The following is a 17721-nucleotide window of genomic DNA, read 5'->3' as shown; positions in this document are numbered from 1 at the left end:
TATTTAAGGTTGTGTACAAAACCAACGACGACCATGTGACCGTCATTGGTGCTGGTGTGACCCTCCATGAGGCGCTGGCGGCTGCCGAACAGCTGAAGAAAGGTACAAAATAAAATGTTTTGAAATGCGACGGCAGCCTCTCCGAACCGTCTTGTCTGCATTGTCTTTGTCCTCCCGCAGAGAGAATTAACATCCGTGTGATCGACCCATTCACCATTAAACCCTTGGACTCCAAGACCATCATCGACAACGCCAGGGCCACCAGAGGGCGCATCATCACCGTGGAAGACCACTACTATGAAGGTGTGAAGGAGTTATGCAAAACTATGAAGAAATATGGGGGGGAGGGTCAAAATAGCAGCAGAAAGCCAAAGAAAAAGCCAAATATGAGCCCAGAATTTGGTGAGTTTACCGAAGAACGATGTGGTAAGAAGAGGTTTTGTGTGTGCTTAGGTTGGCTGGCCAAGGTCCTATGTCCAAGCAGTTAGAATGTTGACGTGGTTGGATTACCTTTAGCTGTGCTGGACATTAAAGGTTCCACTGTATTGCCCCCTACAGGACTGGAGCGGAACAGTATGTTTGGATTTTTCAAGAAACGTCAGAAGGACGTACGTACAGTGGAACCTTGGTTCGCGTCATTAATTTGATCCGAAGGCCCGACTCTAACCGAAATGGACGTTAACCGAATACATTTTTCCCGTAAGAAATCATGTAGATCCAATTAATCCCATCGGAAAGCCAAAAATGTTAACACAAAAAACGTTTTTATCGTTTTACAGTTGTAGTTTGACATGCAGAAATAAATTGGAAATGCATATAAATCCATATAAATGATGAGTGAAAGGGATAGATGATCATTTTAGGTTACTTTTACCTTCATGAAAGACGTGATTCTTGACGTGACTGTTCCCAAAGACTAGGATGTGGCAGCAACATCAACATCAACCACCACCACCTCCCTGTTTTGCCATGAATTATTTCTTCAATTCTAGTGTTTCTCACCTCGATAAGCCAAATGCAGCCAAAGAAAGTTCAAGTGCCAGCATTTTGACAAAGAAGGTGAGAAACACTACTGAATGAATGGAATATAATTAGTGGGAAAACAGACAGGTGGTGGTTGATCTCGCTGCCGCATCGTGTCTTTGGGAACAGCCACATTTTCAGTGAAGGTAAGAGTAACTTTAAATGTATTTTTTTTGCTTTCATTTGTCATGTATATGCATTTAGAATTAAACATGTAAAACTATAATTGTAAAGCTATAAAAGCGTGTTTTGTGTTAACATTTTTGAGAGTCTGCCACTGATGACATCATCGAAGGGCGAGGTAATGTAGCTCACTTACAGTTCAGGTTTCCATTTTGTTGGCAAGCTAACAGGATGCTAACAAGGAAGTTAGTGATAAAATAATATATTAAGACCTAGCGGTGTAACCATTACTTTATTCATTCATTCATTCATTCATTCACTACATCGATGCATCGATTTATATTCGTACGATCCAACTACATCGATGTAATTTTCCATTCTGGACAGCGTATACCGATCTAACATCGTTTAAAAAGGTAATCAATCTGTGTTTTTTTTAAACACTTTTAATGATAAAGACGGAAAAGAAATTCGGTCTATCTGTGACGTCATCGTCTTCAAGGTCAAGGTAAACTTTATTATCCCCAAGGGGTACGTGGTGGTCATGGGAGTTGTAGTGGACCTGTGAAACACAGTTGATTCGCTTTGTCTTCTTTTGGTTAGTTCATTCACTTCATTCCGTGTTCATATTTAACTCATCTGTCTTTATTTGAAACTCGGGGTGCTCCGATAGATAGACTACCAATCAGTATTGGCCGATTTCCATGAAAAAGCACGGTATTGGCATATGCCGATGCTTGCTTTTAAACGCCGATCCCCTTCGCCGATCAGCTCTGCCCCCATAGCTGCAGCCAGCCTATAGCGACCGTCTCCCACACACTTTCCCTTCACGAAGCCAAAACAAGCATGTCTGCCGTGTGGGACTTCCTGTCGTTGTGATAGTGATATCAATTTTGCACCGTGTAAAACACATCTTATAAAGCTTTAGTTTGATGGAGCATTTGTGGGGCAGGCACTTTGCAGGATGTGGTGACTTTTCGCAGCTGATCATTGGTCGGGTGTCGGCTAATAAGCCAAAATGTGGGACACGCGCCCGTGATAACCCAAATAGTGGTTTGATTTGTCAGACTGAATGGCCGGACGTCGGCAGCAGTGGAGGTAACCGGGTTTGCCGACAGCCTGGGATCCTGCTGGATGCTCTTGCATCCAAAGTGTCCTTAAAGAAGGTGCCTAATCTAAGTTGATTTTGAAAAAGTAAGTAGCCCAGCACCAGGGAGCCCCCCCACAACCACGAGGCGCCTGCAAGCCTGCTTTTCATTCAGGTTTTCAGTTAATAATGTGTGACCACTAGAAAGAAATGCATTCTGAAATACAAAATGTGAGTTGTGGATGCCAGCATTTTCTTAATTTTGTAATGTTTTTTTATTTAAAAATTTACACTTAATCTATGTGATTGGTATTGGCATCGGCCGATTTCACTCGTGGATGATCGGTATCGGCAGCATAAAAGCCTGGTCGGAGCATCCCTATTTGAAGCTCCTTTTAAGTGACATTCATGGGCACAATATGCAAAGTAAGGACGTTTTGTACACCTGGCAGTTTGCGGTCGAACAGCAGTGACGCTTAGTGACTTCATCATCCAGCACGGCATGTCCAGGTCAAAACATGTGCTTACATACGCGGAAGCAATAAATAAATAAATGTGGCCGGGGAGGACGGAGAAGAGAGGAAAGGCTGGGAAGTCATCATTTTTGTTGGCTGTTTATTTGTTTTGTCACACATTTACACTTGCGTTTCTTATGTATTCTTTTGCATTACCACATTTCAACCACAAGTATCTGTTTGCTCTCCTGGTTTGGTCTTATCATTATCAAAACCACCACACCACCTGTTAAGCGCTTCACCGAGACAGAGGACACATCCCGACCCTCTCAGCGGCAAAAGGTACAAGGAGGCCACATTACTTGCTAGTTGCTGCACCGTTCTTTCAAATGGCTGCTCTGATCAGGAGGATTATCAGCACAAAAAATTCCCTTGCTGCCATCGGCTCGTACAGGTGAGGAAGTTTCAACACCTAATTGAAGATACCATACCACATTCATTTGCTGAAGAGTTTGAATAATGTGCCTCACCTTTGGGTGCAAAGTGCAGGTTTGGATTGCATTATTTAAAGTAAATAATGGAAAGCTATACCACCCTCTGTTCACCTCGAGTTTGTATTGCATTTTTAACTCATTTTTTGTACTCATTGATCATTTATTCTTAAGTATGTCAGCATTATTAATAATTTATACCTGATTCCTTGACAAAAAACAACGGGAATCTAGGAAATGTCACCTGCGCGGTCCAGTATCCAGGCATTTATTTCACTGTCACACCGGTTGAATTTTTGGCTAAAAAGTTACTGAATCCATTTAAAGTTACTGAATCGTTACTGGATTGTATCGTTCTAAATGAACCAAAATCGTTCAGCAACCACGAATTGTGATAGGAATCGAATCGTCATTAAAACGAATCGTTACACCCCGGATTAAAAACACGGCTGAACTCATGCAGTGTATTAATAACACACACTAACCGAGGCAAGAAAGCAGGCGGAGGCAAAATTGTGGTGTACATTTTTGACCAAAAAACATGCTAACCGAAATGGGCACTAAATGAGGTTCCATTGTTCTGCCTTGGAGGAGGTCTACTGTCACCATTCTAGTTGTTCTGGTTACGTCTGTATATTTTTTCCAGATGTGTTTTACAGTAGTGTTGCTCGTACGTTAGCGGAAAGCTGAGATATTGGATGAGAAGAGGGTGTGACATGATACAGGGGAGTTAGGAGCTTGCTTGTCACAGCCTCTTAATTTCAACTTTGGCCTGCGGGCCTCACTGCCCTACATACAATACATACAGTACACTCATACCAGCAGGAGGGATTTACATGTCCAAAATGTCTTTGTCTCCATTTTGTAATGCTCTGTCTCTCGTATTTGGTGAGCCAACAAGGATGCCGCTCACGTTTTATAGTATTTCAAGACATTTTGCTATGATAAAACAGACAGGTAGCGCTGGCAAGGTGGGTGAAGTGTCTTTCCCAGGGACACAACAAGAAGGGAGGGTGGAGGAAGTAAGGTTCGAACCACCAACCTTGTGGATGACCTGCTGTACATCCTGAACCACTTCCGCCCTACCACTGCTGACATGTTTGGGGTAGAAGTTGTTTGGCACCACCTGCTATTTTGTATAAATCTGTAGACCCAGGGTAAAAGACAACCCATTTTTAAAACTTTTTTTCTTTAGGGAAAAAAATGCCATCTTATATCCAGGCCAATATGGTATATAATTGGCGTCTTAAAAAATATTTTTCCCAAAAAAAGGCTTGAAAAAGACCAGTCAGTGCAGTATTTTGCTTTTAGTGTGTTTTTTTTAATCTATAAAGAAACTTTTTTTTCCAAAAACAGGTCTTGAAGAAGGGGAATGATCTTATATTCAAGGCTGTCTTATATTTGGGTCGGTATACGGTATTTTGCTTTGTCTATATTTTCTTTTATCATATTTTTCTTTTCTTTTTTTCTTTTATCATATATAAAAAAAATTCCAAACATTTTGCCTTGAAAAGGGCGGGGGGGGGTCATCTTATCTTTAGATCAATACAGTATTTTTCATTTTCTTTATTTTCTTATCTAATTACATATTGAAAAATACTTTTCCAAAAAAACTGGACTTTAAAAAGAGAGGTCATCTTATATTTGGGTCAGTATATATATATATATATATATATGTGTGTATATATATGTGTGTGTGTATATATATATATATATATATATATACACACACACACATATATATATGCATATATGGATATATGTATATATGCATGTATGTATATACATATGTGTGTATATATATGTATATATATATATATGTATGTATATATATGTATATATATACACATGTGTATATATATGTAATGACCCCACAACAACATCCAAAGAACTGCAGGCCTCACCTGCCTCAGTGAAGGTCAGTGTTCATGTCTCCACCATAACAAAGACACTGGACAAAAACGGCCTGCATGGCAGAGTTCCAAGACGAAGTTCTTGCTGTGATAAATGGAACCATGAATTGTGCTGTCTACCAAAAAATCCTGAAGGAGAATGTCCGGCCATCTGTTTCGTGACCTCAAGCTGAAACCAACTTGGGTTCTTCAGCAGGACAATGATCCAAAACACACCAGCAAGTCCACCTCTGAATGGCTGAAGAAAAACAAAAAGAAGACTTTGGAGTGGCCTAGTCAAAGTCCTGACCTGAATCCTATTGAGATGCTGTGGCATGACCTTAAAAAGGCTCTTCATGCTCAAAACCCCTCCAATATGGCTGAATGACACAATTCTGCAAAGATGAGTGGGCCAAAATTCATCCACAGCGCTGTAAGAGACTCACTGCAAGTTATTGCTTAACGCTTGATTGCAGTTGTTGCTGCTAAGGGTGGCCCAACCAGTTATTAGGTTTAGGGGGCGATTACTTTTTCACACAGGGCCATGTAGGTTTGGATTTTCTTTCTTCCTTAATAATAAAAAGTTTCATTTAAAAACTGCATTTTGTGTTCAGTTGTGTTGTCATTGACTAATATTTAAATTCGTTTGATGATCTGAAACATTGAAGTGTGACAAACATGAAAAAAAAGGAAGGGGGCAAATACTATTTCACACCACTGTATGTATGAACAGTATACTGTATATTCTGGTCAGTATGCTATTTTCCTTTCTAACCAGTAGTGTTTACTGTGGTCTCTCGTCAGGTGGTCTGGGTGAAGCGGTGTGCTCAGCAGTGGTGAATGAAAGTGGCTTCACCGTGCACCGCCTGGCAGTGTCGCAGGTGCCCCGCAGCGGCAAGCCCCACGAGCTGCTTCGCATCTTCGCCATCGACCGAGACGCCATCACTCAGGCGGTACGCAAGGTGCTCAGCGGCGCCGCCAACGCCAAGTGAAGACCTCCTGAAGGTGAACACTGTCTGTCTTATCTCCATGGCGACAACACATAAAGGAGGAGGGGGGGCACATTCCTCTTTTAAAGCTCCTTTACATTCCTATGAGGAACAAATATACAATAGATGTTGTTTTGACACCCCACCCTTAATAAACACGCACACCTGTAAGCCCTTACTGTGTGTCTCCCAGAGAGTGTGTAGTGTTTTCTTAATCATTTTGGTGCACCTCCTCATTAGTGACACAACATGGTTTATTCCAAGCACTGACTGTTTTTAAACCCTTTCGGCGTCACACCAATAAAAGATGCTTTCTTCACAGCACTCGTCTCTGTCACCTTTCTTATTATGTCTCCAATACTGCTGTTCCTCTCCTGTCCTGTCCTATCGATGGCTGTTAAAGTTAACGCTCATTTATCTGCTGATGGTTCTGGTGAGTCAGTGCCCCACTTTGGTCAAACGATTCAAATACTTGGACATTTTAACAATTTACCCCATAAAAATAAGATTTTTCGCACTTGGGAAAAAAAAGTTCAAAATAGATTGGAAAAAAATATGAAAATAAGTATATATTATATAAGTGTGACAAACATGCAAAATAATAAGAAATCAGGAAGGGAGCAAACACTTTTTCACACCACTGTTTATACTGTCTTTGAAATATGGTCCATATGATGATGAAATCTACAATATGCATATTTCATACATCATGTTAATAATTGAAAGGACTTTTGAAAAATTCAGTTCTTTTTCATACTAGAACTGGGCCTGTCATGATTTTTTGCTGGACATCATCACTCAGTCGAAACTGTGAAGGACAGTTACAAATTTAATTGGGATACTCAAAAGGTGTAGGAATCAATATTAGTCACAAGCTATAGTACCTCTTTGAGATTACTTATTACTTATTATTATTATTACTTACCTACCTTACTTACCTTACTTACTGACCTATTTGTTTTAGAAAATAAAGTAGGAATGTAATTGAATACATGGAAACTCATCTCATACGGAATTTTAAGTAGAACTGAGACTATTAAAATGATGGTTCTTCCATAATATTTATTTGTTTTTCGGGCACTAACAATACCGTTGTCTAAAATGTACTTCTACTCATGGAATGAAACATTGGAATTGGAAGGGCAAGAACTTTTAAATAAAATAAACACGCACAGAAGCATAATGTAAATCAATAGTTCCCTAAAGTGTATTGATTAGAAAAAACTAGAAAACTGAAACGTAACTCGTATCACGGACAATACGCCATATTTATCATTTTAAAAAAATCAGTGTCACTTTCGTTATTGTCTGGATATAGACCAAAAAGCAGAGAAATAACCCAGAAATACTCAGAAATTCACATTGTGTCACATATTAATATACTGTATATACACACACATCATGATATGTAAAAACTTGCTATACTCAATATACATGCAGCACTATAAATGCATCAGTCTGTGACAAACAAACATTTTTTTTGTACAAATAGTACAAATATTTTCTCAATAAATAAAATATTTTTAAGACATATAATACATTTTTATGATTAGCATAGTGATAGTACACTGGTGGAAATACAAGGAAAACCCCTACAAAATGATCAGATACAATATAGAAGCTCATTCTACAAGTGGCGGCTTGTCTACAACTCCATCACACACGGTATCAGGTGGGTCCGCTAGTCTATTCTGTTTACACATTAGACATATTAAAAAAAAAAAAAAAAAGTTTTAATCCTCAAAAAAACAGCAGCATTTTTGTAAAACATCAGCAGCAAAGGCAACACTTTTTGTTTTTGTACATACACCATCTTTGTTTGCAGGCAAGATAGTTGCTCCCGCGCATTTGTTGATGAAAATGTGTCTGTGCACTGCTTGTTTCGTACTAGTATGCAACACTCCTGTTGTATAGACAACATTTGGCTTTTCAGTCTTGCTCTGTTAAATAGACAATCTATGTCAGGAGGTACATCACCTATATTTTGCATCTAATCATTATGTACACAAGTTTGAACTTCTTAATGGTAGTATTTAATCATATTATAAACTGTAAATGTGAATTGTGTTAGGGTACGCTGTACTGACTCCACCCTGTGCCACTACTAGCTATGACATTTGCAGCCACCTTTGACCCCACTCCTATAGCACAGCGGGGCCTGTCTGGTGCCTGAGGTAGACACGCTGTGTCAGCTGTGTGTGTGTGTGTCCGTGTGTTTTATGGCGTGTTTCTCAGCCATATGAACACCTGTCACTCTGATGCAGACACAGACACACACAAACCCAAATGTATGGAACATTTACAGTCATGATGTCAGACACAAAAGAATAATTTCATGTCTGATTTCATTTTGAAGGGTCACTTCAACCAAACAATAATAATTAGAAATGATATTAAGTATATTCTACTCAAACTGGTCCCAGTCTGTTCAAACAAGAAGAAGCAAAAATAATGCAATAATGAGTTTAAAAAAAAACATTTTTTAAATATTTTCATTTTTAATGAAAATAGCTTATTTAAAAAAAAAAAAAAAAAAAAGACATTTTCTGTTTATCCATCTAGGGTTTAAATTATGGTGGAGGCCAAAATATTTCTTTTATGGCATGCTTTTTTGAGCTGAAAATGGTCTTTTTGAATATATTTTAATTATTAATTTCCTTTCTAAAAATATTTTTACATATTTTTATTTGTGTAAAATATTTTAAAGCAAAAATAATAAAAACGGTATTGCAGTTTTATATATAACATATTTGAATACTTGATTGTACAATAGAAGACAAAAGAAGGAAAACAAAATACAACAATTATTTTGAGTTGCCAACAGAATTTTTTTTATTAAAAAAAAAAAATCATCAGGCTACCTTTTGTGCTGTTGAAGGTGTTAAAAAACCTCAAAACAACTTAAATATAGAGCTCTGCTCTGGATTTTGTCTCCACCTTCCCCAGATAGTTCTCCGACGAAGACCTCCAGCTGGATGAGAGCATACAAGGACAGAGGAGACAAGGAAGATGAGGGGGTTTGACGATGGACTGAGTAGAGCGATGACAACCGCCCCTCACCCCGCCCAAAACACACACACACACACACACAACGACTGAAGTGTTAAGTCTGTCTGCCCCCTTGTGGTACACATTTTTTGGTACTTTTAAACAGTGCTCAAACCGGTTGTTTAAAAATCAAAACCATACAAATTTCACGCAAAAACAATGCCTTTTTATATTACGGAATTTTGTGAAATGCAAGTTGAACAGAATAGTAACTTAACTACTTCAATAATATAAACAAAATGATAAGTAATACATTCACCAATATGAAATAACATGTACAACAAATATAAATTGATCATTGATTTAAAATAAATTGATAATTGATTCACCGTTGTGGCGACATGCTTTTGTTGTAATGTTGATGTGCAGAAATTAGGTATCCGTGAATGCATCTCTCTCACCGTTGGTGGTTAATGAGGAAGTGTTGTGTATTGGTGTGGACAGCAACCGAGGAACGTGTGCAAGTTTACCATGTTGTAATTGAGCACTGCTGTTGGTGCATTAAGGTTGGTAATAAAGTTTAATAAAGCGCGTCAGACGTCACATTACTTACAAGATGTTACTTGCAAAATATCACCTTCGGTCTGGTTGCGTCCGCACCCGTGCCATAACATTAGCCAGTTTTGGTACGCATCCCATTGGACACTGCTCAAAAAAATGAAGGAACACTAAAATAGCACATCCTGCGTCTGAATGAATGAAATATTCTTATTAAATACTTTGTTCTTTACATAGTTGAATGTGCTGACAACAAAATCACAAAAATAATCAAATGTATTATTATTATTATTATTATTATTATTATTATGGGTGTCTTGCTGTCCACCTGTTGTCTTTTTCCATTTGTACAGCAGCAGGTGAAATTGATTGTCAATCTGTGTTTCTTCCAAAGTGGATGTAGGGGTGTCACGAGATCACAACGCGACAATATTTCTTGTTTAGATAAAAGCTGTATTGCGAGAACAGAGGAGCCAGGAGCCAATCAGAGTGAACTATGGCATCGTTACTGTGACTGATAATACTGTACAAGTGTGGCTGTTTTCATCCATACATTTGATGAATGTTACTTAAGATTTGTCAGATCAAAACACGACTGCTGCCTGTGACTTCTGATAGTAGCATTTATTTCACTACTTCCTGGTACAACACTCTAGGCAACATGGGAACTGTAGCTCTTTTAGCGTAAACATGGGGGAGAAGCAAAAATTTAAAAATTGCACTACTTTTACAAGAATAAAGACAAAATATTCAAGGTTTAATCTAACAAGAAAAAAGTAATACTTTTATTTTATATCATATTATGAGGAAAATTATTTGTGGCATAAAGTAGAACATATTGAAGAAAAAAGATGTTATTTTCGTAAAGTCATATAATATTATGAAAAAAAAAAACAACAAAATTGTCAAACTTGGTGACACAAGCAAATTAAAAATTCAGCAAATACACAATCCAACAATTCCAAAGCACATGTAGACAAGTTGTGATCTGCACATTCACCACGCTATGAACGTAACATTCTGAGTTTTTTTTTAATCGTTATTTATGTTACGACATTTTTACTGATTGAGCTAGTGATCGCATTCATTTGCATTGTTTGGGGTTTTTTTTAGTAAGAAAATATTGATGGTCTTGTGACATGAGTCACAGGATTAGCCACCATTAACTGCATTAAGAACTGCATTTTATGTGAGTGAAAGCTTGTTTGTCTATGTGTGCCCTGCGATTGGCTGGCGACCAGTCCAGGGTCCAGTCCAGTCCAAAGTCAGCTGGGATAGGCTACAGCATACCCCCACAACCCTAATGAGGATTAATGAAACCCTAATGAGGCATTGAAAATGAATGAATGAACATTCCACTTCTATCATTTCTATTATATTGTTTAAAAATGACTTTTTAATTTTACAGCTGTAATTATAATACTGTGAAACCGTGATATTTTTGCCCAGGGTTATCATACCGTAATAATCTCATACCGGCAGTTTTTTTCTTGAAATAACTTCTTAGCATATGCTTTACAAAATATCAGTGGCCCTTGCCGCCTTTCATTTTCAGTATGTGGCTCTCACAAGAAAAGGTTTGGACACCACTGGCATGAATGATTGGTAATAACAGCTACAACTGCCATCCTTATTTTAACTAACATTCTTGGTTATTGTTTCAATTTGTGGAAAAAAGTTCAACTGTTCAAAGCATCATGCTTAGGTCATGGATGTAAAGTTATAAAACATTTCAAAATGTACCTGCATTGTTCTGTGACTCAGTTATATAAATGTCTCTTTGTCCAGCACTATAATTTGGCATTGTAGTCTTCCTAATAGAAATGCTAAATACTGTCTCGTATCGTTCTCATGAACCCAATATGGTGTAGCGTCTCATCTCGTGAGCTGAGTATATCGTGACACAGCGCAAAATGTAAATTCAAGCAGTTTTTCAACTGGTCTGTGTGCCTGACAAAGGAGTCAAAATTTACAGTTAAGTGCACTGAAAACTTGCTTATGTTCAATCACTGCCCCATCATAAAAAAAATATGTCCAAAGATAACTGCACAATGTTCATGAAAAATAGTGGCAAATAAAACCTTGCACTGACGATACATTCATATTAGTGACAAGTCATGATTGGGCACCACGTGATGTTTAGATATCAATACATAATTAATGTAATGTTTTATGCACGTGGGGTCATTTGTCCTCATAACTACAGCCCAGCTTCTTGCGTTGCAGCAGGTGTGTTAGTAGCAAAACAAAAGGCGTTCAAGGTGAGAAGATTAATTTTATCATCACTATACCTCAATAATGTAACCATTACAGCCATGGTATGTCCATTTCACCTATGACTAACTATGCAATGACATTGAAATAGTACCTGTACTTCCATCCTGAAAAAAACAGTTTTAACTCGACAGACCGCTCTGGATTCGTCATTGTTACCTCATCTCTTATGTGATTGTGGCACATGAAGGGTTTGTAACACCACCACCCACCTACAATACCTACCTGAACTGCAGCACAGATTTGCTTAACATGATGAACTCTACCTTTAGTCAATCATCATTACTTACAGTCATGGAAAAAATGATTAGACCACCCTTGTTTCTTCAGTTTATTGATCCATTGTAATGCCTGGTACAACTAAAGGTACATTTGTTTGGACAAATATAATGATAACACAAATAGCTCATAAGAGTTGAATTTAAGAGCTGATATCTAGCAACTTCCAGGGTTTTCTTGATAATAACCAAAACCACTTAAGTTCTTACATGAATAGTTACAGCGTTATGGTTACAGCAAGAGGAGGATGACAGTCAAGCTGTCCTCCATGATGAACAAAGACTCCCACCCCCTCCAACACACACTCACTTCACTAAAGAGCTTCATTAGTGACAGGATGATACATCTCAAGTGTGTGAAGGAGCGATATCGCAGGTCTTTCCTTCCTGCAGCTGTCAGACTCTATAATCTAAACTGCTCCAATAATCCTGTACAATAACCGTACAATAACCAGACTGTAAATAGTGTACATAACTTCTTGATTTGTATTACCTTGATTTTGCACTTTCTATGCTCGTGTGATTTTGTACTCCGCTTTTGCTGCTTGAAACCTGGAATTTCCCCTTGTGGGAATAATAAAAGGCATATCTTATCTTATCTTATTGTGCTGCCTAAAAAGTTAACTCTTATGATCTATTTTTGTTGTTATTGTTATATTCATCCAAACAAAGGTACCATTAGTTGTATCAGGCATTAAAATGAACAAGAAACTGAAGAAACGGGCTGGTCTAATAATTGTTTCCATGACTGTATGCATCTGTCATTCCTCCCCCTTAACAAAGTAGGACAATCAGGGGCGGAAAAAAACACCTTTTAGGGGCTATCCATACGGAAACGTTTTCAGGTCAAAACGGCATGGTATTTTATGGTTTCAGCCTCTCATCCACACGGGAATGGTGTTCTGGGTGACCTAAAACTGTATTTTTTGAAAACGGCTTCCAGAGTGATGATGTCACCTCCCCACCGCCCCCTCGTCGCCGTCACGTGACCCGAAGCGAGCTATGACTATAAGCGAACATGATATCTGAAGATTTCGACAGACATGACTCACCTCAGTTGACATTAGATTTTGTTGTCTTATACTCCATAATGACCCGCTAAAGTAATTCCACTTCTCGTAGGTCTAAAAGAGCCTTAAAAAGCGGAAGATGGCGGACTTATGTCTTTCTTCTTTTATGGTGTCACGTGGTTCTGTCCGTGTGTTTGTTCATAGCGCCACACGTAGGTGTGCTTGTATACTACATAATTTTCACTCAGTGATTCGCTCCCATCTGGATGCAACTATTTACTAATCTGGCACAAAACCATCTCTCAGGAACGTTCCCATGTGGACAGGGCCTTATTTGCAGCTCCTCTTTTGTGCCTGAGCAATCCAGCGAGCGGATAACAGCTGTTAGATTTCAGTGCATAAAATGTGCCACATTCCGCTGTCGGTACCGGCGTTGAAACGTTGGAAATAGTAATTAATTAGATTACCCATTACTGGAAAACAATAACTGCGTTAGTAGCGCAGTTATTTTTAACGCTGTTGCTCCCAACACTGGTGGACACTAATAAGGTTAAGGTTGTTGTTGTACATGACTTACTTACGTCTTATTGTGACTATGTTTCAGCCACGGCAATGCTTTTCTTCTTATTCCTCTTCCTTTTCTTGGTCTTCTTGTTTGCTGGTGCAGACGTCACTTCACTCTCTAAAGAAGCTTCAAAAAGAGCGGCTTCGGGGGGACTGTGCGGTGCCACCTCCGGATCTCTGTGGCAGCAAAAGTCAAACTTATGATCAATTTTATACGATTTCAAAGCAACGATGTGCATCCCCACGTCAGTTGGCCATCTGAAGGCAGAGTTAGCTTACCTATTTTTACAAACATGGAGAACTAATTAATGTACTTGTAAAAATCTTTCTTTCCAAATAAAAATACTACAATGTATAGTACAATATTAATACCAAATACCAATACCAAATTTACAACAAATATAAATATTATATATATTAATATTCAAAGCGAAAGTTATGCTTGAAATGTATCTTTTCACAAAAAGCTTGTTTTCTCCCTTTTGTAGTCGGCAAATGATATTTTCCTGAAACTTACCTATGTTCTACTACTGATTACTAAAGAAAGAAAAAAGGTAGAAACTAACTTTTTTCTGATAGAGACAAGAATCTAATGTTTCTTTTGGTAGGTTCCATGGTTATATAGCCATAGAACACAATATTCTGTGTGCCTTGAATGATCAGTCAAAATCGTCTAAAATGGCCGGTTGTCGAAAAATGGCTGGGATTGAATGTTAACTTTTTGCTACATTTGCCCCTGTAATCTGCCGCTAGTTTCACAGATCGACAGGAAATCTTTTAGAGACATCTACAGTGACAATTTGTTTTTATAGTTGATTCTTTATGAATCTTAGGATTGACTCTGGTGGATATGGTGCATAGCTTTATGCAAAGTCCACATGGGGCAATATACTGTCCAGCAAAATTTGTTATTGAACACCCACAAAATGCGTCATTGTCCCAGGCCTCTTACTTCACATTACAGGAATGAAAGGCAAGTGGACTGCCTCTAGAAACCTGCAGGCTCTGCGTGCCTGCCGACATGTGTAAAACCCCGAGTTGTATAGGGGTGCGAGGCCCCATTCAAAGCTGCTTACAGTTTACACAAAGCCCACAAGTGACAAAAATAGCCCACTAATGAAGGTCAAATCTCTTAAAGGATGGATATGACTGGCGGAAGTCCTCATCCTATTTTAGGAATTGCTCAACTGTTGCAATTGAACCCCCTCTCTGTATTCAATGTAAAACACACATTGGAAAGAAAAAAAGCTGTCATTGTGTATATCCCAGTATTCTTAAAAGCAAATACATAAATGACCTACCTTATCTGAACCGGTGGCTGTGATGTGGTTATAATGTCTGCTGTGTGGCGTTTCTCCAGCATGGCAACAAAGAATCCATGTGTGCGCGTCTTAGTGATGCTGGCACGCAGACACTGAGTGAGAGGCTGCAGGCCTCGTTCAGGCCACTGAGACAGCAGAGGAACCAGCCTGCATGAGGACCACACACAGCCCAGAGGTGGATTAAAGAGCACTGCTCAGGCACCCTGGATATGCATACCTGAAGGCAGGGTTCTTCTGCAGACATGCTGCTACGACCTCCTCGTTCTCCTGGCAGTGGACGGAGCAGGTGGAGTAGACCAGGCGCTTCAGGCGGGGGAAGCTGAGGCCATGGTTAAGGCAACGCAACTGGAAGGAGGCCAGAGAAGACAAGCGGGCTGCGTCCTTATGAGGGTCCGCAGAGGGTGAGGAGTCACAGTCCTGGAGGCATACCATACCTGAAACACACACACACACTGAATATAACAAATATATCAGCAGGTTAGTCTGTCTATGTAAACAGTGCATTACACATTTGTCATTAAAGTTAAGACAGACTGCTTTGTTATTTTTATGTTGGACGACTAACCGGGATTAATCATTAACAACATTTACACTTACATGGCAAGTACAAAAGCCAGCTAAAAACTGGCTTATCAGTGACGCAAAATACATTTGCATTATGTTTGTCTTTGAAATTAAGACAGCGTGCTATATTGCTGTAACGTTTTACTACGAGTCGTGGTTAACTGTCGTTGCCCATCTGTGACACAAATTACGTTCAAATTACACATTCACTATTAAAGTTACCGTAAGCCCGAGTGCTTTGTTTTTCCTGCTTTACCATTAGGCATGGTTGACTTGTTTTTACACTTGTATAACAGTAAAGAATGTTTAAAATGTATGCATCTGAGATGTAAATGACCTTCACATTAAGCGTTATCCATTCAAGTTAAGACTGATCTTTGTTGGTTTGCTTCTTTTTACATTTGTGTGACAGTTCATGTTTAAAATTGCCACATATCTGATGCATAGGCTGTTTGATGTTTTTCTGTTTACTATTAACAGGGGCTTAACTTCTTTTTACACTTACAACTCAATTACAAAACACATTCACATCATGCCTACATCACTGAAAATTAGGGCTAACTTTCCTGACTTTCTATTAAGAGTGGATAACTTATTTTGTTACATTTCAAGAATGATACTAATGGTTTAAATAAATATGATGGAAAAGATAGTAACACACATTAGTCAATGTGTTGACTGTTGAGTTTACTCTTGTCTGACAGTTAAGAATGTTAAAATGTGGCCTAAAACATAGTCTGTAGTGTAGCGTTAATAAAGTCTTTGGGAAAAATTGTTTCAAATCTGCATCCTTAAACACATAGCGTCCGATTTTAAAGGTTCCACTGTGTAATAAAAAAGGCAATAACTTTACAAAAATGGAACAGAGCAGTGGTTTGGGTACCCTTCCCAAGTCATTGTTGATGGGAGAAATGTGCCTAAAAAGTGGGATGACAGACCTGATCCACTACAGGAGGGATCAAGCAGAATGTACTCCACGCCCTCATAGATCTTAGCGTGGGGGTCCACCTTCAGGAAGTCTTGGTGGGCCAGCTGCTGACAGGTGACGCCAGCTCGGAGCAGCAAGGTGGACATGGTGGCCAGACGCTTGGCGTCCATGTCGAATGCAAACAGCTTGCCTCTGTTCTTCATGATGGCAGCCAGGTGGCTGGTCTTGTTCCCGGGGGCGGCACAGGCATCGATGACATGGCTCCCAGGCGGGACGTTGAGAAGGAAGGCGGGTAGGCAGCTCGCTTTGTCCTGGAGGATAATGTGTCCCGCCTTGTACAGGAAGTGATCGTGGAAGTCTGTCTTAGGTGGGAAGACCAGCAGCTCAGACAGGTGGAGGTCCTTCACAAACTCTCTGGCCTTCAGTGTAAGGTCATCCAGTTTAGATGCCTCCCCCAAGTAGGAGAAGCCATCCCTCTTGAGGTAGTCCACAGCATCCTCCACAGTGGTCTTCAGGGTGTTGACACGCACATACCTTGGCAGCAGGTCGCTGGCGAGCTCCTTGACACTGCTGGGGAGCAAGTCCTCATTCCTGCTGACCTTTTTCTTGACTTTCATGCGGGCCAGCTCGGCCTGCAGCCTGGAGCGATGCTTCATTAGAAGCGCCTTCCAGGAGCCACCGCACTTAAGGCCCTGGCCCATGAGCAGATCGAAGACAAGCACCTTGGCCAGGTGCATCTTCAGCTTGGTGTGCTTCAACAGCTTGGTGGACTCGATGATCTCCTGCAGGATGGGTGCGAACTTTTGGGTCTCGCAGACCAGTGCGAAGAGCTGCTTGATGTTGCCGAATTTACTGTCGTACACCAGAGTTTTAACAGCACCCTGTTGCCTCTCCACCTTCAGCAGGATTTCAGCGGCTTTGGTGTACAGCGCCATGGCGACAAGTAGGTAGCTACTTTGGTATGCTAACTAGCTAACCACTAAACATCAAACACAACACGTCCTCACTGCAGCTTATAGACCCAGCTGTCACGTTATTGGTCTTCTTAAAACTCTCTTCAAATTTTTGCGTCCAGGAGTGAACAATACGCGACATAAGTTCTAAATACCTCGTATCAAACGCCAACGTTTTTTCTGTTCCGACACGCGTGTGGAAGATGATGTGTAGCCATGAAC

General features: G+C 39.6%; 2 protein-coding genes across 5 annotated transcripts in view; one reads left to right on the top strand and one right to left on the bottom strand.

Annotated features, from left to right (window-relative positions):
• LOC129184998 (transketolase-like) overlaps positions 1 to 7794 on the top strand; it is a 22071-nt gene extending 14277 nt beyond the window's left edge. The window contains exons 12-14 of the mRNA XM_054781616.1: positions 9 to 102; positions 181 to 303; positions 5876 to 7794. Of these exons, the coding sequence (XP_054637591.1) occupies positions 9 to 102; positions 181 to 303; positions 5876 to 6063 (405 nt within the window). The 3' untranslated portion in view covers positions 6064 to 7794. The remainder of the gene's footprint in view (positions 1 to 8; positions 103 to 180; positions 304 to 5875) is intronic.
• On the bottom strand, positions 6710 to 17721 carry nsun5 (NOP2/Sun RNA methyltransferase 5). 4 transcript variants are annotated; one of them, XM_054781638.1, is made up of 5 exons: positions 16557 to 17721; positions 15272 to 15506; positions 15034 to 15201; positions 13746 to 13909; positions 6710 to 9031 (listed from the first exon to the last, which is right to left on the bottom strand). In XM_054781638.1, the coding sequence occupies exons 1-4, from the start codon at positions 17479 to 17481 to the stop codon at positions 13762 to 13764; spliced, it is 1476 nt and encodes a 491-aa protein (XP_054637613.1). In that variant the 5' UTR covers positions 17482 to 17721; the 3' UTR covers positions 6710 to 9031; positions 13746 to 13761. The 4 variants fall into 4 exon arrangements, with proteins under 4 accessions (XP_054637613.1, XP_054637605.1, XP_054637629.1 ...); XM_054781630.1 differs by having other exon boundaries at positions 6713 to 9031; positions 13750 to 13909; XM_054781654.1 differs by having other exon boundaries at positions 6714 to 9031; positions 13750 to 13909; positions 15272 to 15488.

Source organism: Dunckerocampus dactyliophorus, chromosome 1 (assembly GCF_027744805.1).
Source record: "Dunckerocampus dactyliophorus isolate RoL2022-P2 chromosome 1, RoL_Ddac_1.1, whole genome shotgun sequence".
In the NCBI taxonomy this organism is placed as follows: Eukaryota; Metazoa; Chordata; class Actinopteri; order Syngnathiformes; family Syngnathidae; genus Dunckerocampus; species Dunckerocampus dactyliophorus.
This window is presented reverse-complemented; position numbering and strand designations above follow the sequence as displayed.